General features: G+C 32.3%; 1 protein-coding gene across 2 annotated transcripts in view; it reads left to right on the top strand.

Annotated features, from left to right (window-relative positions):
• The window catches only part of VPS13B (vacuolar protein sorting 13 homolog B), a 794,525-nt gene that overhangs the window by 35,172 nt on the left and 732,489 nt on the right, over positions 1-26,864 (top strand). For both annotated transcript variants that reach the window (XM_063079322.1, XM_063079323.1), the window contains exons 5-8: positions 7,579-7,746; positions 12,257-12,438; positions 16,521-16,695; positions 24,180-24,448. In XM_063079322.1, coding sequence (XP_062935392.1) covers positions 7,579-7,746; positions 12,257-12,438; positions 16,521-16,695; positions 24,180-24,448 — 794 coding nt within the window. The remainder of the gene's footprint in view (positions 1-7,578; positions 7,747-12,256; positions 12,439-16,520; positions 16,696-24,179; positions 24,449-26,864) is intronic.

Here is a 26,864-nt window from a genome sequence, read left to right as displayed (position 1 = left end):
TTATTTCTTCCAGAAGCCGTGATTAGAATTTTGGAGTTTGAGCATTTTTATAAATCCAGAGATGAGTTTTGAGAAAAGTTTTGGTGTTGCCAGTAGAAACAAAATCATTTGTTTTGTTTCCGTGAAGAACAGGTGGCTCTCTAATAGGAAAAGAATACAAGTCAATATATTTAACATCCTCTTTGCAATTTTTATTCTTGGTATCTAGAATAGTCTTTTTCAGAGTGTGGATCCTGACCAATTAGAACATTATTAAAGCAATTTTAATGGGTCATGGCAAGCATTTAAAAAATAAATGACATAGAATAGAAAACCACATAGCATATTGTCATGTAAAAGTTTGTAACATTTCAAGAAATTTGTGTTTATGTGTGTGCTTGTGCTGGGTTATGAGGTAATATTTCTTACTGGGGGAAGGTCAAAAGAGTTTGAATCTGACCGCTTTGAAGCATACACATTTTCTTTTATTTAATGATATATTAGCTATCAGCCATGAACTTCAGTTACTGCGTAATGGTAATAGTTTTGATTTGTGGGTTGAGCATATCCTGTAAGATATGCTTATAATTACTACTTAGAGAGTTTAAGGATGTGTCATTTATTTATTTGTTCATTCATGCTTTCCTCAGTAATGTCTGGACTTTATCTCAGTGTAAGTTGAGACTGCTTCTAAGCTTGATACCTGGATTATTCAGTTCCATACTTTCTTTTTTTTTTTTTTTTTTTTTTTTTTAAATTTTATTTTGTCGATATACATTGTAGCTGATTAATGCAAGTTCCATACTTTCTAAGTCATGTAGCCTTTGGCTTTTATTGTTAAGATACTATAAGAAGCAACAATTTGTGATATGCTTCTGCATTTTTACAAAAATGGCTTTAAAGGACATTGTTCTTTAATTTTTTCAGTGTCTCCTAATTAACGGGTATGTTTTATCTTAATAGTTACTCATTTAAAAAAAATTCCCTACTTTTCTTGCCTGCTAGAAGGCTCAGAGACAAATTTTGTGTTCCATCGCATAGCTTCCTATTTCTTTCCTTTCTTCTCCTTACCCTTTTATTCAGAATATGTGTATATATGTATATGTATGTATACACTATCACACACACACACACACACACACACACACACACACACACACACACTTTAATGGAAATGTTTAGGATGTACCTAAATTAAAGACTTTGCCCACTGGGTCAGAAGGTGTGATTTAGTCATCTTTGACCTTCATCATCTAGTACAGGGGCTAGCAGGCATTTTCTGTGAAGGGCCAGTTAGTAAATATTTTAAGCTTTGCAAGCCATGTTTTCTGTTATAACTATGTCATCTCATGTAGCACAAACCCAGCCATAGACGATTAATAAACTAATGAACATGGCTGTATTCAAATAAAGCTTTATTTACAAAACCAGATGGCACAGGCCTTCTTTTGGTGGCCCCTGATCTAATACAATGTCTGGTTCATAATAGGTATTTTTGTGTTTACTAAGCTGTACAACATCACACAGTATTTTCCTCAGGTTTACATAGTCAGATTCATAGAGTTACTGAAATTTGGAATAAGAAGTTATCTGAGATTTTCTGGTTTGTCAGTCTTTTTTAGGTCATGGATCCTTGAAAATCTGTGGAAAAATTGTAGACCCACATATGCAGATTCAAAATTTGCATATAACTTTAGGGTATTCACATACCTGCTGAAGTCCATCCATAGGTCCCAGCTTAAGCCTCTGATCTGGCCCATATTTTGTGAATGAGAAAGTAGAAACATTTTTCTGTTTTCTATAGAAAATGTCATGTATGAAATAGAGGACTGTGTGTGTGTGTATGTATGTATGTATGTGTGTGTAGGTGCCTAAATGCTTTCCATCTTGGGCTTTTAGGGATTGGTTTTATAAAAATCTCCTGAAGAGAGCTTTATCATTGGAGGATATCTCAGATAATTTAATAATATTGTAATTTATCAAGTATTCAAGAACCATAGTCGAAAATGTCAGTATATTGTTACAGAAAATAGTGCAAACATTTTCTTTCAATTTGCCTATTGCGTACAAAAATTTAAAGCTGTTCCTTTCTGGGATATCTAAGAGTAGAGAAGACAATGTTGCAAATGATTTTTAAAAATGCATAACTTATTTCATATTTTCTATTTTTATGTTTTACCATTTTAATGCTTTTATTGTTTTAACGCCTATTTAAGTTTTTTGGTAGAACTTAAAAAAATTTTTTTTAATAACAGTGACAAACTGTGTAAGTTAGGGTAATGTTAACTGGTAGACATGTTAACCTCGAAATTTCAGTGGCTTAACAAAACAGAAGTGTTATTTTTGGTTTTTATGTACCAGTTCATAGACGGTGCTGTACCAGAAACTCAGGCTACTTAAACCTTGAGGCTCTGGTATCCTCTAGATCAGAGTTTGGATTCTGCTGCTTTCAGCTCTTCTGTGAGGAAAGAATCTGGAGAAGACTGTGTACTTCTTAATAGCCCCAGGCTGGAAGTGATACATACTCTTCTGCTTAAATTTCATTGAGGAAAACTATTTTCATGGACATTATGTATGACTTGGAAGCCATACAGGTGTTCTTTCTCATTAATTTATCTCCATTTTTTAATAGATTATGCTTCAAGCTATTGTTTTCTTAATCTTCAAAGTATCTGATATTTCCATTTTGTTTATTACAGGAAAGGTGATAATTGAAGAGCCTTTATTTCATTTTAATTAGATTGAATTTCAAAATGTTGCTTAGCAGAGGCAGGCTGTTCAGTTTCCTAAATCTATATTGCTGTGTGAGTGAGAATATGCTGGAGCATCTCATTAAAGTCTATCTTTGCCCTAAAAGAATTAACTATTTAGTATAGAAGACTTTGTAAATTACCAACCCTCGTGCAAAGCCAAAGTAGGAGGAAGAGTTCTCACAAAGCACAGATAATATATTTTGGGCACTAACAAGGAAGGAGTTATGTTCAGGTGTGTTTGGCTATCAAAACACACGTATTAAGCAAAGAAGCAAGAATGATTGTAAATGAAAGGAAAGTAAATGACATAACAGACAAATATTATCCAAAAATAAGTTTGTACTTTTAGTATAAAAATGAGGCAAAAGAAAACTAAAGGCAAAAAGCATTAATGGAGATATGTAATAGAGATACTAAATTATAATAAAAGGTACAGTTCTACACATAATATACAATGATTTGTATGCACCCAACAACCTAGCCTTGAAATGTGGTAGATCACACAGAAAAACAAATCCCCAAATTGGATCTTTGAATCTCAAAATTACCAAGATTGTTTTACAATACATGTAAAACTCTTCACCCAGCAGATAAGACAGTGTACATTCTTTTGAAGCATGTATTGAATATCTACAGACATTGACAAAGTCTTGGTCAAAAAGGAAGTTTTGGCAAATTTCAAAGAATCAGTACCATATATATTATCCTCTCTGACCACAGTGCAATTAAATTAGAATGTAATTTTTGATACGTTTGAATTTACATCTACCATTTTATTTTTGGCTTTATCTTTGTAAGCTCTGATTTTCATTCCTGTTTTCCCTCTCATGCCTACTATTTACTTTTGAGTCCCAAAGTAGCTGCTCCATACTTTCTCTCCAGGTTTTATTGCTGCATTCCCTGGGAAAGATAGGGTGGAGTGCTTTCTTTATTTCATCCAGAACTGGAACATGTTAACATTTTGGTGTACAACCTTTTAGACTCTTTATGTACACACGCACTTTCTTTTGTAACCTGAATTTTTTATTTAATGTTATTCCAGAAACCTGTTTTCTAGGTCATAGTAGTTTTTGCAATGTTATTCTAATCACTGGTATGTATTCCATTGTATAACTATTCCACAGTTTATTCAACCAATCCCCTTTTGTTTGATGATCAGGTTGTCATTTTCAGTTTTGTAAAATGCTTTAAAAAACATACTGGTAGGTAAATCTCTGCATGCACCTCTATTTCCTTAGGAGAAATTCTTACCAATTTATAGAATCAAAATTCATGAGTAATTTAAAGATTTTTGGCATGTGTGGTCAAATTACTCTGTGAAAAGTATGTAGCAATACTTTCTTCCAAGTATGTCTTTGGTCCTATGCTGGTTTTTATTATTAAAAAACATTTTTTTGAAACTTTTATAGATGGAAAATGCTATCTCATATATTATAGTGCGAATTGGGATTGCCATTTTTACCATTTTATTTTCTTTTTATCACTTTGTTGTGTAGGAAAGCTAATATATTCTGTTAGCTGATCAGTATTCAGCATCTTTCAGTTGCTTCTTTTGGATTTTCTATATAAAAAATACTGTCATCTTTGTGAAATGATGATTTTATGTCCTCCTTACCAATACTATACTTATTTCTCTCTTTTCCCCTCTTATAGTTGTCTAGAACTTCTGTGACCATATTACATAATAATGCTGATAGTATCCTCAATGCACAGCTATTTTCCTTAACTCCTGCAGTAGTTGACCTAAATTGTTGTCTGGTTATCAAATCTGATGAATTTTTTAAAATAGCGTGTTTTATTGGAGCTATCTACAGCACTGATGGTAGATTCCTTATTTTTTTCTTTTTAAAAACGTTTCTATTTTGGGCCGACCCTGGGGCGCACTCGGGAGAGCGCAGTGCTGGGAGCGCAGCGATGCTCCCACCGCGGGTTCGGATCCTATATAGGGATGGCCGGTGCGCTCGCTGGCTGAGCGTGGTGCGGACGACGCCAAGCCAAGGGTTGTGATCCACTTACCGGTCACGAAAAAGACAAAAAAAAAAAAAAAAAAGTTTCTATTTTGAAACAATTTCAGTCTTCCAAAAAAGACAAGAACATAATAAATAACTTATTTTCCCTTTAAGTTAGAGTTGCCCGTATGATGCTACATAACCCTGAATAAATTTAACACCAAAAACTTGACTAAGATGTTTTGAGGTACTGCAACCAAATCATCAACCATGGAATTTCTCATTGTGAGGAATGTGGTTTCCCAGTGACTACATCAGGATGAATCAATTGCAGATGGTGTCTCTTTGTAACCAAAATTATTTTATGTATGCCATTTAATTTAAGACTATTACAGAAATAATAAGATACAGTTTTTCCTCTAGGATTTCAAAGTTTATCAGAGAAAGTAAGTATACATATACATAAATGACAGTAGTAACATAAGCCCAAGAAAAGTGGTAGAGACAGTTGTTGTTGGTGTTGATTTGTACAGTGAGGGACACTGGAGAAGAGGATTTAGGGGAGGAGACAATTATATTGGGCCTGAACAAGAAGGGAGAATGGATAAGAAGTATTCTAAACAGAAGGAAAAACTTGAGCAAAGTCAGTAGATAATTTACAGTATTTTCGTTTGGTGTGGACTTAGATGTATGTGCTTAGAGGAATGGGGTTTGTGGGTAGGAGTCAGGTGGATAGTAAGAATTTCTGGAAAGGTTAACTAGTAACAGGCTGTTTTAGAGCCATCTAAAATTACATCTTGTAGATTTACATTCCCAGGGTGACCTTCCATTTTCAGATGCCTGTGGGGTAGATCTGAATTATTATTATGTTATTTTAAGGGATGTCTTCCCAGGGAAGTCTCTAAATATGGAATGATGAGAGCTATTAGATCTGTTTGACACTATCCTGTAGCTTGCTTAGAACCAAGATATTATGAAGGATTATAGAGATGGTTTATCATTTATTCCATTGATAAGTCCCTATTACTTACTTTGCATTTTTAATGAAGAAACATAAATGGTCTTGTACAGAAGTAGTTCTTTTTAAATATTTGATTCTTTTACTTTGGTGAATTGGCTTATCTCAATTTGTATATCAGTTTTATAAGGATAAACTGAGGGAAAATGTTTAAAAATTTATCAGTAGTGTTCTGTCAGTTAAAATACGTATTATGCTTCTGTTACTTTGCATTATACATTTTATTTAGTGCTGTCTTTTATCTTGTTTGGAAGAATATAAAAACTCATGAACTCAAGTGATTTTAATTAGTTCTGTATTGATGACAGGTTTTTGAGAAATAGGAACCAACATTAGTCATGTTTGACTTCTTAGAAACATTTATTTTTAACATCTGTGTTGAGTAGTAATAACATGGAGGAGTAATGTACATTCTAAAGTTGAACATTTTGATACTTAAAATTTATTTTGGAAGTTTAATTTGTTGAGAATTATTTTAGCATCTATTCTCATAAAAAAGTATTTGTTACTTTAAATCTATTCATTTTTGTATGTTAATTTTATAGCATATGATAATTGGCATTCCAAAAGCTGCTAATAGTTTCTCCATATAGGAGAAAACTTTGAACCTAAGTCATATTATGTTTCTTTCCTGTTTGCATCACTGGGAATGAATGAAGGAGTTGGTTTTTGCAAACATGTTATGGTTGAATAGATTTAAATGAGCTTTCTCCCAGCAGGCTTTAGTGTAGGTGTTAACAATGTCAGTTGCTGACAGAAGTTGATTCTGTTTTGTCAAGCAAAGTCCTGGTTTAAAGAATACAAGCATATGTTCTTTTAATGAAATAACTAAATTTTTAATTACTCTTTAAATAGATTTTTAAAAAATAGTGGAATTTGTATTACCTTTCAAATAGCTTTTTATAGTGGACAAGTTTTTTGTATCTTTTTCTCCTGTCCTTTTTTAAAAATGCTGTTTACATTTAATTAGTTTTATTTATATTTTTAAATTTTTCAGTAATGTATCTGTGTATACACTTATGTGAGAGACTTATGAGATTTTGAAGTATTCCACAGTAGCATGAAATTGTAATTTTTGGAGATTCTTTTTTTTCCATCGCTTGTTTAGAATGTTCACTATTTACTTTTTTTTGTTTTGAGTTAGTTTTTAAAAATCATTTTTTCTGTTTGTCTTTTTTATTTCCCTGTGTTGTCATTCTACTTTTATTCAATGTGTTTCCTTCCATACATTTGTTTTTGTTGTTTTCTGTCAACTTCATTGCATTCTTTTTAAAATCTTTCTTAACTCTTCTAATTTTCTACATTTTCTTTTTCATTCATATTCTGTCCTTTACTCTGCTTAAAATTGTGTATTAGTAAGTGAATATACTTCAGTCCGTCCTGATGGTCTTGCTTCTCCTATCTTTGTTTCCTCAGGCATAACTTTTGAATATTTTTATGGCCAAAGTAGGAAGAGATGATGGTAGCTAGTTCAAAAAGAAGCTTAAAGAAGCTCATCTTCTAATATATTGTATAATATACAATACAGTAGTATTGTTTCATTTTGGAAAATGTTTATAAAATAAGCAGAAATCAGGCAAAGTGCTTATAATATAGGATAATCATTATATGGGATCTAGTATTATGTTACTAAAAAGGTATGGTCTCTGTGATTTGTCTTAGTTATAGAATTTCTTGATAATGAGTTTTGTTGGGCTGTATTTGTTACTTATTGGCTCTGTCACTTTGGCAAGCCTTTTAACCTATCTTAACTTTAGTTTTCTATTGGCAAACTATGCTAAATCCCACATTTCACATACTTTTAGTTAAATAATTTAATAAATAATTATTTATTGATACACTTGTGGCTAATTGAATCCTTTTTTCTTCTGTTTTATAGGTTATGTGCAGAGTCTGATTAGACGAGTTGTAAATAATGTAAATATTGTTATAAATAATCTCATACTAAAATACGTTGAAGATGATATTGTTCTTTCAGTCAACATCACTTCTGCAGAATGCTATACAGTAGGTGAATTATGGGATCGTGCATTCATGGATATTTCTGGTGAGTAAATGTCAAAAATAGTGTATATTTTTCCATAACTGAAACAGTTGCCTTGATTCTCAGCCTTTGTTGGGCCACCTGGCTCTCTGATAAAACTAATGAAAGTTTTATGACTCCAGCCTGGGAAAATATGCACATGTACAAAAGTTAGCATGTACTTAGAGGAGGTTAATAAACCCCCAGATTAAGAAACCCCAGACTTGTTTCTTAATATTCTTAATTTTTATTCTTTTTTACCTATTACATGCTTGCTTCAAATGTGATGTGTAATATTTTGAAGTACGATGGGTTGTAGCAATAAAAATTAAATAATATATAGAATTTGAATTTTTAATGGTTTTGAGGCAGAAAGGGAGCATGTTGCTCTTAAAGTAGCTTGGTAATGGCAAACAGTATATCTGATTGATTTATGTTTTAGGCTTGTATATTCCAGAGCATATTTTGAATTTTTTTATTATCTTGAAGCCTCTTTTTAGCTTTTATTTGCTGCCTTTTTCTGCTTATTGTTAAAGAACCACTAAACAGTAATATAATTTTAATAACTACCATTTATTTATTACTATTTTACTTATGTTTTACATGGTAGGCACTGCTTCTTAAATTTTGTCAGGAGAGATATTAAATAAGTCATAATATTTGTTGGTACATTTTCTTATAGTGTAAGGAATGAGTATTTTTGGAAAATACAGTAAAGGGACTATTGTGAGCACCTTTCATGTGTTACTTGCCATGTTATGTATTTGTTAAAAGTGCTGGCACTGATTTTGAATCCTCGCTCTCCAACTTAGTAGATATATGGCCTTGGGTGAATTACTTTACCTCTTTATTTCTTAGCTTCCTCATTTGTAAACAGGGATAAAAATGGGACCTTACTTATCGAATATATTTTATTATTTTATTAAATAAGTTAATGCACTGAAAGGACTTATAAAACTGTCCTGTTCATAGTGCACAGAAAAAAATTAATATATAAATTCACACACACACACACACACACACAAAAAAAAAAAAACCGGGGGGGGGGGGGAAGAAGATATAACAACCACAATTATTTGAAGTTGATACAACAAGCAAACAGAAAGGACATTGTTGGGGGGAGGGGGGGAGGGAGAAGGGAGGGAGGTTTTGGTGATGGGGAGCAATAATCAGCCACAATGTATATTGACAAAATAAAATTAAAAAAAAAAAAAATAAGCTCCTGCTATTATTATTAACATTCATTTTCTCTAATTCTTATAATAACTCCAGAAAATGATATTTTTATTTTTCATTCATTTAGTTATATATTCATTTATTCGTCATAAGTCCCAGTTAAAGGGTTAAAGCAAAGTGAAATTGAGTCTCAAATGTACTTAACTTGCCTAGTTAAAGCATACAGCTGCGAACTAGCAGAACTGGAATACAGTTTTATTTTTGTGTGTTTCCCAAACTTCACCAGGTCTGATTTTATATCTTTTATGTTAATTGTCTTGTTGTTTAATCCTTTAACCCTCTGAGGTAGAGACTATTCTTTTCCCTTTTATTAATTTTCAATGCAACATATGATATTCACAAAGGAATTTATGTAACATATATTTGTTATAAAACAATATAAGCACCTCCTGTCTGAGTAATTAGAACATTAATAGTTTGTCCCAACCAATGTGCTTTTCCCTGTCCTATCCCCTTGCTTCCTCCTAGAGTTAACCATTGTTTTACATTTTATCATTCTCTTAGAAAAAGAGCTGCTATAAAAAGGAATGAAATACTGATACATGCCACAACATGGATGACTCTCAAAAGCATTATGCTAAATGAAAGGAGCCAGACACAGAAGGCCATATATTGTTAGATTCCATTTGTATGGATTATTCAGAATAGGCAAATCTGTATAAGGGTACTTGAAAAAGTTTATGGAAGGATTTATATTATCTTTTGATTCTATTTTTCCATGAACTTTTTGAAGTACCCTTGTATAGACAGACAATAAATTAGTGAGTAGTTAGGGATTAGGGGGAGCAATGAGAAGATTGTAGGGGTGATAGCTAAATGGCACGGAATTTCTTTTTGAGGTGATAAAAAAGTTCAAAAATTGATTGTGATGACCATTGCACAGCAATGTGAATGTATTGAATTCCATTTGAGTTCCATTCTATTGTATTCTTTAAATTTGTTAAATTTTTGTTACCTGAATTTTACCTCAATAAGTCTTATCAGGTATGAATTTCTACATAAATAATATACTTAGTTACACATGTTTTTGAGCTTTGTAAAAACAGTATGTTGTCTTTTGAGGTTTGCTGTTTTCAATTAATACTATGCTTTTAGTATTTTTTCGTATTGTTGAATATAGTTGTAAATCACTCATTTCTTTTTTTTTTCTCTTTTTTTTGGGGGCTGGCCAGCATAGGGATCGAATGCTGGACATTGGTGTTATTGGCACCACTCTCTAACCAACTTAGCTAGCTGGCCAGCCTCATAGATCACTCATTTCTACTAGGGAATAATATTTTACCATTTAAATATGCCAAAACTTAATTACCTGTTCTCCCAGTGATGGGCATTTGGGTTGTTTCCAGATTTTTGCTATTACAAACAGTGCTATTATGAATCTTTATGTACATATTTTTTGATGTATATGTGTAAGTGTTTCTTTAGGATATATACTTGGGAGTAGGTTTGTTAGGAGGGAGGATATACAAATGTTTATATTTTCAAGATAATGCCAAATCATTTTCCAGAGTGCTTATTGGGTAGACATCATCATTATCCCTATTTTACAGAAAAAAGTTGCACATTTCTATAGTAAGTACTAGAACTAGAATTCATTCTGTAAGTTTTTAAAAGATACACAGTTGCTATTATATTTAGTGTTTAACAAAAAACATTTTTAAATTAAAAAAATTTTTTGAAATTTATTTTTTAATTGAAACATAGTTGATTGTATGTATCTGTGGTGTACAGAGTTGTATACCTGTGTGAAATATGTGATGTTCAAATCAGGATACAAATCTCAACAATTCTTCTCACTGAATAATAATTTTCTAGAATATCCTTGAAATGTGACAGCTTTACATTCTTGCAGCATAATGGGTAAGAACATGCACTCTGCAGTAAGGTTGTCAGAGTTTGAATTACAGCTGTGCTCTTTATAAACTGTCTAGCATTAGACAAGTTATTTATTCTTACTGTGCTTCAGTTTTCTCAGGTCCATGTAAATATTATTAGATAAGGGATATAAAAGACTTACAGTGTCTGAATAATAGCAAATACTCAGTAAATGATAATTATTATTGTCATAAAGAGAGGGAAGGAAACACCTAGATGATTTGTTAAGGTTGCTTTCATTTCTAGTCCTACTATTGTAATTTCTTAATTTGTGTACATGTGTACAGTATTGATAAGTAAATCATGTATTCATATAATATTTAAAGTTGAAATAATATGGTAAGTTCATATATTTTTTCAACTAACAGACAAATGTGAAATTTGTCTGCTAGTGAAACTTTACTATTTTGACAAATAAGCATTTTCTTTAATTTTTACCTCTTAAAAACTTAACTCCAGAAAGAAAGAAAAGAAAATTAAGAGGTTGAATTGAATAGATGTTGCCAGGATATACTCAGACATAGTGTCACCATGGAGTGGACTATAGTTTATTGTTTTGAAGAGTCCCATGGCCATAGTGCATGGGTAGCTGCTAACTTAAAATCTCTGGGCAAGTGGATTTGGGCCTGATATTACTTAGAAATTGCTTATAAGTTAGGAATAAAATTAGTCATTTACTAAAGGTTTTGTTTCCTAGTTTGATAGTTTACCACCAATTGTTTCATTTTTGTTCCTTTGAAAATAAACTTTAGGCTGCTCTTGGTTGTTTCTTCATTTTTTACTGGTATAGCAGTGCTGTCCACTAGAGTTTTTTGGGATGACGGAAATATTTTTTATCTTCACTGTCCAGTACTGTAGTCACTAGCCACAGGTGGCTGTTGAGCACTTGAAATGTGACTAGTGCAACCAAGAACCTGAATTTATATTTTTATATAATTTTAATTAATTTAAATAACAACATATGGTTGGTGACTACCTTATTGGACAGCACAGCTTTAGAGTAGCAATGAGTTTTATAGTGTGAAATACATAATGAATTAGTGACTATTGTTCAAAAAGTTATTTTAACTTTTAAATGGATTCTTAAAAATTTTATTTTATTATTATGTAATTGCAGAAAAGAATTATAGAAAAATTTTTCATAAATTTTGTCCTCAATTTGTAGTTAGGTGTTATGCAAATTGGAGTAAGCTACTTAGGCCTTTGATTCTTCATACAGAAAATGGGGATAATTGTGTCTGTTTCATAAGTTCGTTGGAAGATTTAAACGAGAAGTTCTTTGCATAGGGTCTGGCATCATGTATTAAATGCTCCATGAATTGTACTTGCTGCTCTTATTTTTTTTGATTCCTGTTTGTCTAATAAATAATAGTTGCCTTTTTTCTTTCATTTTACTTTTTAAATGTTTTTCTTTTCATTTTAGCGACTGATCTGGTGCTGAGAAAGGTTATCAATTTTTCTGACTGTACAGTTTGTCTTGATAAACGAAATGCCAGTGGTAAAATAGAATTTTACCAGGATCCTTTATTGTACAAATGTTCCTTCAGAACTCGTCTGCATTTTACATATGATAACCTAAATTCAAAGATGCCATCTGTTATTAAAGTAGGTATCTCTTTTTCTAGCAATTAGTTGCATGTATCTTTTTTGTTTATTGGTTCTTATGCATGCTAATTCTTATTAAAAAATTAAGAAGTTAACTGCATAAGCCTATATACTGCTTTTTTGTAAAGAAGTTTTGTTTATATTTATGACTTTTATGTGTATATTTTTATGTTTATATTATTGTATTTATTACTCTTGGTATAATGTGTTCTAATGGAGATATTGTATGGAAACCTTTTTTAGTTTATTCAGCTGTTTATTAGTGTTTCTCTCTTCAGATAGGTAGAGGAGGTCATATAAAAAGGTATATTTATACCCACAGTGAACTGAATATCAGTAATCTACATTTCAGTCCTTGTAATTTATTCAGCATAATCTCATAACTATGGATATTTTCTTTTCTCTTTCTTAGATAACTTTATAAAGCTTGATAGGCTAACCTAATATTTTAGTTTATCGGTTCAAGAAGTTTTTAGCTTTTGATCTGTGGTTTCAAAATGTAATTAAAATCTTAGAGTATGGTAATTTTTCAGGACATATCTTATGATACATGTGAAAGTTTGTTGTTCCCTAGGGTAGTAGTATATATTTTCAATGTGTATAGTTAGTCTTTAAGTGTAAATCTTAACACCTTTTGTTATTTACCAGTTTTCTGAACCTTATCTGTCTGTCAGTGTATCTTGGATAAAGAATTCACGCAGTGACTTGTGATCTTGTTAACTAATGTGGAATAAATTTTTATTCTTGACTTTCTCACCTATGACAAAATTCTGTGATGGAAGGACTGGCCTGCCCTAAGTCTGAACACTGGTATTGCCTGGTTGAGTATGGCTGTATAAAAATTAGTTTGGTTTTTTTTTTTTTTTTTTGGCTGCTGGCCAGTATGGGGATGTGAACCCTTGACCTTGGTGTACAAGGCTGTGCTCTAAACAACTGAGCTAACCGGCCAGCCCAGTTTTGTTCTTTTTACATTATGTTTTATTAAAACATATAACACTTTCTATTTTATGTAGCCATGCCATACTTAAATTTGTATTTATGTCTAAAATCTACTTGTTTTCCTTGGTAGTGCTTAGTCATCTGTGTTTTGCTTTTTTTTCCCCACTGTGTATAATGCATATTGGTTTGTTCACATTCTGTTACTTTTTCCTTCTATTATTGAATTAGCTTCTTTGGCAAAGATAAGCATGGAAAATTATTAACTCAATAGTATTGGTATCTCTGTCTCAGGGTAATGGGTTTACTTCTTTAGTCTTGGATCTGCTAGTAAAGTCAGTTAATGTGAAGATACATTCAAGATGTATTTTGAAAGCAAGTAATGGATATATGTAAGCTTTACTATATAAGATAATCTTATTCATCATTAGTGCAAATTTAATTGTCCATTCCAGGATGTGGCTAAATTAGAGGAAAGTAAAAATAAATGAAATTGAGGAAACACTTAGTGTTGGCCTATTAATTTGTGCTCTCAAAATTGATTAGCCATGACATTTCATTGTTAAAAGTGCCTTAACATAAATAAGGTTGTTGACTTGTGGCTTTTTACTCCAGTAATCACCAAATATGAGACATCATTATGTTATGCTGAGCTGAAATTAATTTTGGAGTAGTTTATTAATATTATTATAATGTAAGATTTGCCATTTGGGGTTGGACCCATCATTCTTCCAACCTCCTACTCCTAGGAAATATATATTAAAAGGATGTTGTTGGGCTGGCCTGGTGGCTCACTCGGGAGAATGAGGCACTGGTACTGCCTGAGGCCGTGGGTTCAGACCCTATATAGGGATGGCCGGAGCTCTCACTGGCTGAGCGTGGTGCGGACAACACTGTGCCAAGGGTTTGCAATCCCCTTCCCGGTCAGAAAAAAAAAAAAAAGGATGTTGTTAACTTCATTGATCACCTCAAAGATGGGGGTTTTCCCAAAGTGTTCCAGATATCCTAATTATTTTTTAAAGCCTTTCTTGACAACAAGTCAGGCACAGAAAGAGAAATACCACATGTTCTCACTTATTGGAGGGAGCTAAACATTAATATATAAATTCACACACACACATACACACACACACACACAAATCGGGGGGGGGAGGGAAGAAGATATAACAACCACAATTACTTGAAGTTGATACAACAAGCAAACAGAAAGGACATTGTTGGGGGGGAGGGGGGGAGGGAGAAGGGAGGGAGGTTTTGGTGATGGGGAGCATTAATCAGCTACAATGTATATCGACAAAATAAAATTAAAAAAAAAAAATAAAATAAATAAATAAATTAAAAAAAAAAAAAAAAAGCCTTTCTTGTATGTTTGTTTAAATGGCTTTTGAATTTATTAATATTTTGGGTTGACTTTTCATAATTTTCTATCTTGTGTGTGAATAGAGATTATAACATTTATGAGTTACAGATCATATGGGTACCCAATTTATTTAACATTTCCCCTAGTTTTAGAAATTTACTTTGCAGTGTTTCAGAATAAAAGTTTGTGCATAAATCTTTGCCCACACCTCTGATTAATTCCTCAGGAAAGATTTCTATAATTGCAAATATCCTATTAAACATTTTTAAGGCCTGTGGTCTGGATTGCAAAATTGTTTCTAGAAAGTTTTAACTAGGATATTCTCCTGTGAACATTAAAGGGAGTACCTATATTACATTTCTTGCTATCCTTAAATATGATCATATTAAAAAATTGCCATCTTGAGCAAAAAATATATGTATACATATAATTTAATTGACATTTATTAGTGATGTTAGATTTTGAAAATATATTTACTGGCCATTTGTTCTTTGAATTATCCATTCAGGTTCTTTGTCTATTTTTCTATTGAGGATTAATCTTTTCTTTCTGATTTTAAAGATTTATATATATATACTATTATACAAATATATTTAAAGGATAGATTCTTTATCATTGGGTTTGCTAAGAGTGCTTATCTGCTTATCACTGGTGCTATCAGTGCAGTACAATATTTAAGAGAATGTGACACAGAATCTCAAATTAAGAAAAGCTTAGCAGGCCTGCATAATCCCCATCCTGCCCCATTTTCTTGCCTCTTCATGGTTTATTCAACGTATGATTTTTTAGGTCAGTTCTAAGAAACTTGTGCTTGTGTTTAAAATATGGTATTTCACACCTTTCCTCTGTACAACTTTCTTCAAATACAATTGTTTTGTGCTTTGAGCTCTAAAAATATGGTGATTACCAGTACTTTTTTGTCTGTTTTATAGACACTCAAATATTAGTTAGTCAAAATAAACTTTCTAAGAGACTTGACTTTGTGCCTTAATTGGTTTTATTCCATGTTTTTATAACAGCAGGAAACCATTACACTGAAGCTGTGTTTATATTCCATTGATGTCTCTTTCTTTAAGGAGAACTTTGATTGCTATATGTCCTATTTCCTAGTAATTAATCTTATTTCTTTCTTATAGTTGACTCATGTTATAAATTTTATGTCATTTTAAAATTTCTTATTTAAAACTTGTCTGAAAAACTTTCTTGAATGTATATTTCACTTGTTTTTCCATATTTGGCAGTAAAAATTTTATTATTTCCATACTTCTATAGTTACAATGTTACTTATTTCCCCACTTAACATATGGTTTTATGATATATGTGTATTCTTTTAGGTTAAGAAAGCTGGAAAGAGCGATTAAAGTTCTACTAATATGATATCATGAAACTTTTATTATTCTTGGTTTTGACAGAAATTTTTCTGGTTTTTTGGGGAGGGAGTAGTATCATATTCTTAATGTTATAGAATAGGCATTTGGTTATATAACTTAATTTCCTTCTGTAATAGTTTTCTGGAAATTAAATGTGAATATATCTTCCTATTATTCTACTTGCATTTACATCATTTGGTTTAATATATTGCAATCTAAAGTTTATTGATCATCATAGCAAACTTTAATTCCTAAGGTTTTAGAGTAAATATTATTTTGGTTTAAATATTAGAAATGTTTGAGATGTTAGTGTTTCTTTTATGATATTTCATTTTAAGGCTTTTAAAATTTCTCTACTTATAAGGTACTGTTTTTAAACATGCTTTTGTTGATATTTTTATTTTTTCAAAATACAGATTCATACTTTAGTAGAGAGTTTGAAACTTTCTATCACAGATCAACAACTGCCAATGTTTATCCGTATAATGCAACTTGGGATTGCTCTTTACTATGGAGAAATAGGCAATTTTAAAGATGGAGAAACAGAGGATCCTGCCTGTCACAATAAAGATGTGTTAGGAAACATTACAGGTAAGTAATAACAAAACCTTTATTTTAGACCTGTTGTTCTTACAAAGTGTTTTCATCACTGGGAAGCTTTGAAAAATACATTAGATTGAGTTTTATAGTGTTCTAATGTGATGGTGGTGATTGTATTTTGATTGTTTGACACTAAGATTTTATCTACATGATAAATACTCTTCTGAAATTTTTCTTTATACTAAAAATAACTTTAATATTTTTAATAGGTATAAGTGTTCAGAATGTACATTTTATAGAAGATAAAGTAGTGCAACCTTAAGACTTCCTAGTAAATTATAGTATTGGTAATTTTTCTGCAAAGCCTCAACAACAATTTAGTACTATTAGTGAAATATGTGTTTCATTGAAGGATACTTAGTGGGTTAACGCAGTTATTCAATTCATTACAATTTAACTAAAGACTATTGTGTGCAAGCCATAATTGTTGGTAATGTGAGAAAACACCAAGATCAATGTGATGTATTATTCCCTTCCCTTAAAGTCATAAGGTATAGTGGGGTGGACAGACATGTGATCAGTTAGTTAAGTCTGATATACAGTAGAATGGTAGAAAATTTGATAAATAAAAGTGTGAATGATCTGAAGTAGAAAGATGATGAAAGGAATGCTTGATTTTGACTTGGTATTGGGTCTGAGACTCAGGAAGAGTTTTAAGAAGATGATTAATTTCCACAGGTAGAGCCTTAGGAGAAGGGTGTTTGAAATTTAGGAACAAATAACCAATTAAAAAAATGGGCAAATAGACATTTCTCCAGAGAGGATAAACAAATGGCCAAAAAGCACATGAAAAGATACTCAATATCATTAGCCATGAAAGGAACACAATCAAAACCACAATGAAATACCGTTTCACAGCCACTAGGATGACTGTTAATCAAAAAGACACATAATAAGTGTTGGTGAGGATGTGGAGAAATTGGAACGTGTATATGTTTCTTGTGGGAATGTAAAATGGTATAGCCACTTTGGAAAACAATTGGCAAGAACGAAAACGTTGAACATACAGTAAACATGTGACCCAGCAATTCCGCCCCTAGATATATATCAAGAGAATTTATAACATATGTCTATATAAAAATTTGTATATTAATGTTCATGGCAGAATTATTTATAACAGCCAAAAACTGGAAACAACCCAGATGTTCATCAACTGATGAATGGAAAAGCAAATTATGGTATATCTATACATTGGAATATTATTCAGCCATACAAAGGAGTGAAATACTGATATGGGGGTACTTCATAAAGTTCATGGAAAGATTCATATTATCTTTTAACTCTATTTTTCCACGAGCCTTTTGAAGTACTTTTGTACATGCTACAACATGGATGTACATTGAAAACACTATCTTAAGTGAAAGCAGACAGTCAAAAAGGAACACATATTGTGTGATTTCATTCATATGTTATGTCCAGAATAGGCAATTCTGTAGAAGCAGAAAGTAGGTTAGTAGCCAGTGGATAGGGGGATGAAAGAATGACTGCAAATAGGTAGGTTTCTTTTTGGGGTGATGAAAATGTTCTAAAATTTGATGGTTGCACAAGTTGTGACTGTGTTAAAAACCACTGACTTATCCTCCTTTAAAGGGTGAATTTTATGATATTTAAATTTTATTTCATTTGAAAAAGTATTATCTTAAAAAATAGGGAACTTTAATAAGCATATAGGTATAAAACATACCTTTATTTTACACTAGACAGTGAGTTCCTGTTAGCCAATGAACTTTTGAGACAGAAACAATGTCTGACACCTAGCACAAAACCTAGCATGTAAAAGGTGCTTAGTTCATTTTTTTTTATAACATGACAAATTTCAAATGTATAGAAAAGTTGAAAGAGTTATTATGCAGTGGACACTCACATATTTACCATCTAGGTTCTATAATATTTTGTTCATTTGCTTCATCACATATCTGTCCATCAAACATCCCTCTATTTATCAATGCACCAATGTTTTTGATGCCTTTCAAAGTAACTTACAGACTTTAGTACACTTTACCTCTAGGCTTCAGGTGCATATTGTTATCTAGAGTTTACATTTTAATTAACTGGTCTTTTTTTTTTTTTTTGAAGGTTAAATTTACAGTTAAATGTATAAATCTTAAGTATACTATTCAACAAGTTTTGAGAAATTCTTGTGTGATAACAAAACACTTATCAAGATATAGGTCATTAACATCTCAAGAAGTTCTTTTTGCCCCTTTCCAGACATTCCCCTCATCCCTACCTGCCTGCCTTCACTTAGAAAAACACTGTTCTGAACTTTTTTTAAAACCATAAGTTTGCTGATTCTAGAATTTCACATAGATGGAATCATAGAGTATATGTACTCTCTTGTGAAAGTCTTTTTTCATTAAGCATAGTATTTTTGGGATTCATCTACATTGTTGCATAAATCAGCTGTTCTTTTGTTAGGTACATTGTGTACATACCACATGAATACACTATAATATATGTAGCCATTTGCTTTTTGATGGACACATTGGCTATTTCCAGTTTTTGGCTATTATAAATAAAGCTTTCATGGACATTCTTGTACAACTTTCATGTGGACATGTGCTGTTTGTTCTTTCTCCTGGATAAATACTTAAGAGTGGAATTATATGTTTAGTTTTTAAAGAAACTACCACGCCTTTTTTCCAAGGTGATTGTATCATTTTACATTCCTGTCAGTAATGTGTGAGAGTTCCAGTTGCTCTACATCCTTACCAATATTTTGTGTTGTCAGTATTGTTTTACTTTTTGCTATTGTGGTAAGTGTGTTGTGGTATATATCGTGGGTTTAATTTGCGTTTTCCTCATGAGTAATTATTTTGAACTTTTTCATGTAGTTATTGGCTTTTGATATATGTCTACCTTTGTGAAGTGTATGCTAAATATTTGCCTGTTTTAAAGCATTTTTGTGTTTCATTATTTGTAGGAGTTCGTTATATATTTTGAATTCAAGTCCTGTGTAATACATATGTTTTGGGAATTTTTTTTTTTTGCCAGTCTGTGACTTGCTTATTCATTTTTTAATAGGTATCTTGCTTATTCATTTTTTAATAGGTATCTTTTGAGCACACGTTTTTAATTTTGATGAAATGTAATTTTCAAATTTTTATAGCTGTTGCTTTCTGTGACCTGAGAAGGTGTCTAGATTTTTTTTGTATGTTAGAGAGGGAGAAAGCCAACTCCAGTGTATGCTTCCAGCGGCATCTAAGTTAGTTCTCTCAACTGTTTAGAGATCCCTGATCTTTTGTATGTGTGCCATGGATTGAACCTTCTCTCAGAAGGATTTAAGCAACTTGATTATGATGTGCCTTTGTGTCATTTCTTCATGTTACTTGTGCTTGGAGTTCATTGAGATTTTTGCATCTGTGAGTTTATGGTTTTCACCTATATGTGGAAAAATTTTGGACATTATTTGTTCAAATTTTTTTTTTAGTTCCCTTGTCTATTCCTTTGGAGACTTCAATTGTGTGTATATCAGGCTGTTTGATGTTTGACAGAGCTCTCTGATGCTCCATTCATGGTTTTCTTTTCTTTTTTACTTTTACTTTCTCTTTCATTTTGGATAGTTCTATTTCTGTTCAAGTTTACTAATTTTCTGCTCTGTATAATGTGCTATTAATCCCATCTCGTGTATATTTTATGTATTGTTTTTCATGTCTAGAAGTTCAATTTGGGTCTTTTGTTATATACTTCATGTCTCTCCTTATCTGTTTATGCTTACTTGAACATATGCATTTTATTTATATAGCTGTTTTAATGTCCTTGTTTACTAATGCTATGCTATGATCTGTGTTGTCTCTGGATCTCTTTCTGTTGATTGACTTTTTTTCCTCATTATGGGTTATATATTTTTTTGTTTCTTTGCATGCTTGATAATTTTTAATTGGTTATCAGACATTGTGAATTTTGCCTTGTTGGATACTAGATATTTTTGTTGTGATTTAATTCATTTGGTGCTTGCTTTTAAGGTTTGTTAGATGGGATCAAAGCAGCAATTAGTTTAGGCCCACTTTTGTCTCACTACTTAAAGTTACTCTTCTGAGTACCCTGCCTAGTGCCCTGTGAATTAAAAGGTTTTTTTTTTTTCTTTTTGGCTGTTGGGAACAAAAACTATTCCTAATTCTGTGTGAGCCCTGAGGATTGTTCGCTTTGCCCCTTTCTGGTGGTTCTTTTTAAGTTTCCTTATATGCATGCATCAATTAATACTCAACTGAACGAATACTAGATGAGGACCTTCTGCAGATCTCAGGGGCTTTCTGAGCAGCTTTCCTGTTTGGTACTCTGTCCTGCGAACTCTAACCATCTTAGTCTCCCTGGACTTCCTACTCTGTCTTCCATCTAAGGAAGATTGTTGAGCTCTGTTTAGATTTCCTCTTTCCTGGCTGTGGCTTAGAAGCTCATTCCAGACAGTTTACTGGGGCGTTTGCAGAGTTCATTTCTCTTGTTTGCCATCTCTCAGGAGTCATTGGTCTTCACTGCCTAATACCCAGCGTCTGAAAACCATTATTTTATATATTTGGATTTTTTGTTGTCTTTTTCAGGTGGGAGGGTAAATTTTCTTTGTTATTCCATCTTGGCTATATGCCGATTCTATGAACGTTTTAAGGGAATATATTGGATTACAAAAGAAATTAATTATATTGAAATAGATATCAAATATTTAAGAAATTATAATGTGCTTTTGTGTTAACACATCAAATAACAAAGTTATAGCAGGAGGCCTAACAGCTATCAAAGCATCAAAGTACTAATGAGTGTGATAGATATTTTTAGATAGTTTCACAACTGTTATTTTTGCTATAACTGTGATTTCTATAGATTTTAGAGTCACAGATAACTGCTAATGCAACTGTGGTTTGTTAACTACATTCATAACTAAAGGAATGCTATATTTTAATTAAATACTTAGTTTTCCCAATGAAATTTATAGAATTTCTGAATTCTGTCAAAGGGCTCAGATTAAGATGCACTGTTCCAAAGAAAGAGTATTTGCAACAACATGGATGGACCTTGAGAGAATTATATTAAGTGAAACAAGTCAGGCACAGAAACAGAAATACCACATGTTCTCACTTATTGGTGGGAGCTAAAAATTAATATATAAATTCACACACACACACACAAAAAAAACCCGGGGGGGTGGGGAGAAGCTATAACAACCACAATTACTTGAAGTTGATACGACAAGCAAACAGAAAGGACATTGTTGGGGGGGAGGGGGGAGGGAGGAGGGAGGGAGGTTTTGGTGATGGGGAGCAATAATCAGCCACAATGTATATCGACAAAATAAAATTTTTAAAAAAAAATTTAAAAAAATAATAAAATAAGGAAGAGAAACAAACAAACAAAAAAAGAGTATTTTTGGAAATTTTGACCAGATATGAGACAGATGCTTTTTTCTTTTCCATACCCAAATATATTCTAGGGCAGTAAGCAAAGATTTGGAGCTTGAAAAGCATCTTTCATCAAAAATCCCTCTTATTTTTTACTCAAGAAAATATTAAGTAAAAATTATAGTGCCTGGTTTCTCAGACCTCTATTAGTGGCGTTTCTTTCTTTTGTTTCAAAAGCTTAAGCAGTGGATACTCTTTCTGTTTTAATGTGCTAAACATGAGAGGTCTAGATAGAGTCTAGCTCTGTGGACTCAACCCGGTCACTGTTTCCTGAGTTGAGGTGACATGATTTTTGTTTCTTAACTGAGATGATATTCAGTGATGATGTCCAATTTCACATCAGCTGAGACGATATTCAGTGATGATGTCCAATTTCATGTCTTGTTAGGGACAATTAATGTCTTTATTTATCCCCTAATAGAAACTTAGATAATGTTTATGGTTAAACAGCAAGATATGAAGGTTATGCTAAACATTTTTTTTTATTTGTAACTTTTATAATTTATTTTGAAGCTGAAGCACATTGTTTTTTTAAAATTTCTAAGTCATTTATTTATTTGTCTTCTTATGTATTAGACATCATTTTCTATTCCTGATTGTAAAACAAATACTTCTAATATATTAAGTACTATTTAATACAGGCATTCTTTATCACTTTAGGGAGGGATTTCTACTCATCTTTAAAACAACTCTGTTAATGGATATTGATTTTTGTCAAATGATTTTTCCATAACTATTAAGAGGATCACCTGTAGTTATTCTTCAATCTTGTAATGAATTTTTTTTTAATTTATAAATTTTCTAATATTAAACACCCTTACATTCCTGAGATTGATCAGACTTTTTTTGTTTTAATTGAAACATAATTGGTTATACATATCTATGGATACAAAGTTGACTATTAGTGTTTGTGTACAATATGTGATGATCAAATCAATATTAGCATGTTTATCATTACAGATCATAATTATTCTTTGTGTCCCTTATCCAACCAAGAAGGATGGTGTTTAAAGGAGTGTGTATTTATAGATTTATCAGTGGAAAGTATATATAATTGAATCTGCTGGAGACTACTTATCTCATGAATTTTTTTTTTTTTTTTTTTTGTGGCTGGACTGGTGTGGGGATCCAAACCTGTGATGTTGGTGTTACAAGGCTGTGCTCTAACCAGCTGAGCTAACCAGCCAGCCCTTATGAATTTTTTAAAAAGAAATTTTTTATTTCTAAATTTCAAAATGATATACCTTTTTGTTTGTTTTTAAAAAGTAATATTTTTCTTTCTAAATTTCATGATGATATACCTCTTTGTATTGTTAAAATAATATTAAGGGACTTTTTATAGAGTTTGTCTTAACAAAGGTGGAATAAATTAAAGAGTGGTTGGAATCTAAATCTTTAGTCTGCCAATTTGTAATCAAATAAAATTTCTTTGCTCAAATTTTTTTTCATCTGTTGAGTAGGAAAGATACTAACATATCTTATGCACTAATAGGAAAGAGTTACCAACACTATTATTTTTCTTAGCTACATATAAATATCATTTCATTGTAATGTTTACTTTCATCCTTTGGGATAATTCTTGTTGTAGGGGGTACATTTTGCCTAGAAGCACTTTCCATTTTCTTTCTCAATTGGGTGGATCAGAAAATCAAGAGCTTTTCTTAGAGTTTGCTGGTATTATGCTTCTGAGAAAAGTCAAGACATTGGCCTTATTTTTTCAACATATTAGCCTTATTTTTGAGAGGTAGGTTTTTTGTTGTTGGTTTAAAAAAAATTAGTGACATGTTAAAGAATTAATTTATTCTTTGTATTTATCAAATACGTTTAAATTTATTTGCAGGTAATAAACTACCTTGCATGTAAAATTTACCTACACGGAGAGATTGACACAATACAACATATAGAAACTTGAGAGTGAAAATGCTAAAGTATTGGTTTCAAATAATAATAACCAATGTATGATTTATTCATAACTTATGTTAGAAAGAAGAATATGGGATGGACATTTTTAGAGGATGTACATTTCTATTTTTTCCCGGTGAAATCTTCTTCATTTATGTAAATTGGCTTTATTTTGATTGATAGGTGCTGAGGATGAAACAAGAATAGATATGCAGTATCCTGCTCAGTACGAAGGTCAAGAGTTATATTCACAGCAAGATGATGAGCAGCCACAGGGATGGGTATCATGGGCCTGGTCATTTGTGCCTGCAATTGTGAGTTATGATGATGGTGAGGAAGACTACCTTGGGAATGATCCTGTATCAGCCACACATCAGCAAAAAGCACAGACTTTGAAGGACCCTGTTGTTTCTGTAGGGTTTTACTGCACAAAGGCAATTGTGACTTTCAAAGTAAGTTTTTTTCTCTTGCTGTTCATATTTCTGTGAACTTTAATGATTAAGTTTTGATTGCTAATAAGATTCTAGCTTAACTAAAGTTTGTTTTGCACTCAAAAGATGTGAAATAGAATTTAACAGTTCTTACTTCATAAAATTATATGTCCTGTCCATCTGAAATCTCTGAATTTTGATCATTTCCTATCTTCTTAATGCCTTCTCTCCTTTTCTTTTTTATCAACTTAATGGAGAGTTTTCTTTTCACCCTACTGAATCATTCAGTTGGCGTACAATCATGCCTTAATATTTCCATTAATAAAGAAATGCACATCAAAAATTTCCCTTGAATTCATATACCCATTCAGCTACTATTTCATTTCTGTGCTCTCCTTCATAACAAAATTTCTTTAAATAGTTTTTTACCTATAATTTTTCTCTTCTGACCTCTTTCACTCTTCACAACTGTCCAATTTCTTATCGTACTCCTCTTCTAACTCTTTTTCTGCAATATTTAACATACTTTGACCACTTCCTCCATTAAAAAATGCATATAAAAATATACTTAAAAGAGTCTACAATGGGTGTATTTATTATATTATTTAAAGAATAGTAAACTGAACACTCTTTTACTTAAACATAAAATTAATAATACTTTTGGCGCCCCTTGTGTGTTCTACTTTGGTTGTATTTTGTATTCCCTTCCTCTCAAATATAATCCAACCTGAATTTAAGGTTATTTGTTTCCTGGCTTCTTATAATAGTATTATCGTACATATTACATCCCTGAACATTATCATAATTCATTCAAAAAATATTTATTAATGCCAGTTGTGGTACAGGCACTGTTTTGTCTCTAGAGATACCACAGCCAGCAGATAGAAATACCTGTTTCTTAGAACTTAAATTGTTATTATAAACAAATAAGCCATATAGTCTGTCCTTTAAGGATAAGAGTTATGTAGAAAAAATAAAGAGGGGGAATTATAGTGAGTGCTTCTACTAGAGGGGAGGGGATTTGTACTTTTAAATTGATTTATCAGAGCAGGCCTTACTGTGAAGGGGATATTGAAGCAAAGACCTGTGAAAGAGAGGATATGTGGGAATAAGCTTTCAGGAATAGCAAATGTAAAGGTCCCCGAATTTGAAGGACAAGCAAGGAGGCCAGTGGGGTGGAGCAAAGTGAGCTAGTGTGAATGCAGTACAAAACCAGAGCAGAGAGATAATGGGGTTTGGAGCAGTCTATAAGTTGTAAAATTATGTAGGTTATTTTTGGGACTTTTTTTTTTTTTTTTTTTGTGACCGGTAAGGGGATCGCAACCTGCACCACGCTCAGCCATTGAGCGCACTGGCCATCCCTATATAGGATCTGAACCTGCGGCCTCAGTGCTCCCAGCGCCGCACTCTCCCGAGTGAGCCACGGGGTCGGCCCTGGGACTTTCTTTTATTCAAAATGAGATAGGAAGTTTTAGGACAAGTTGTAGCAGATGAGTTATATGATGATCTGAGGTATATTTTAAATTAGATCACTCTGGTTGCTGTTCTGAGAATAGATTATAAGGGAGCAAAAGAAGAAGAAAGGAAATCAGAGACAGGATTGCAATTTTCAAGCAAGAGAAGATGATTGCTTGGTTTAGGGTGGTAGCAAGTGGAGGTGGTAGAAAGTGATTGGATTTTAGATAAGGTGTTTTGAAGGACGAGTTGGCAGGATTTCCTGATAGATTTTGTAAGTCATGATTGAAATAAAGAGGATCCAAGGACGGCTACTGAGTAACTAGAAGGGTTGAGTTCTGATTTTTTGAGGTGAGTAGGTTCTGTGAGAAGGCTAGGTTTGAGATGAAGATCAGGAGTTTGTTTTGGATAGTTTAAGATGTCCACCATGTATTCAAGCAGAGCTATCTGCTAGACAGTGGAGGTGTACAGGTATGAATCTGAAGATCAGATTAGAAATTTTGTCTGGGTGTATAAACTTGAGATTCGTAATTATATTAAGACTGAAATCCATGTAGATTAAAAAAAGAGGTTCTAGGACCAAGCTCTGGGGCACTGTGATGTTAAAAATTTGGAAACATGAGGAAGAAATGGCAAGGGAAACTGAGACTAAGTGATCAGTAATGTAGGCGGAAAACCAAGAGAATGTCTGTCTGGAAGCTATGTGCCACAAGTGTTTTAAAGGGGAGGGAGTGGGTCGTTTGTGAGAATAGATGCTTGGATTTGGTGATGTGGAAATTATTGGTGATGTTGCAGAGCAGTGGTATGACACAGGCAGAATTTTAGTTGGAATTGGTTAAAAGCAAATGGGAAAACTCGTGGGAAAGAAAAATGTTGTATTCACTTGGAATACAGTTTGATGGTTCCTCAAAAAGTTAAATGTAGAATTACTGTATGGCCCAGCAATTTCATTTCTAGGTATATACTCAAAAGAATTGAAAAC

This window comes from Cynocephalus volans, chromosome 15 (assembly GCF_027409185.1).
Source record: "Cynocephalus volans isolate mCynVol1 chromosome 15, mCynVol1.pri, whole genome shotgun sequence".
Taxonomy (NCBI): Eukaryota; Metazoa; Chordata; class Mammalia; order Dermoptera; family Cynocephalidae; genus Cynocephalus; species Cynocephalus volans.
Note: the sequence above shows the minus strand (reverse complement) of the source record. Positions and strands in the feature narration are given on the sequence as shown.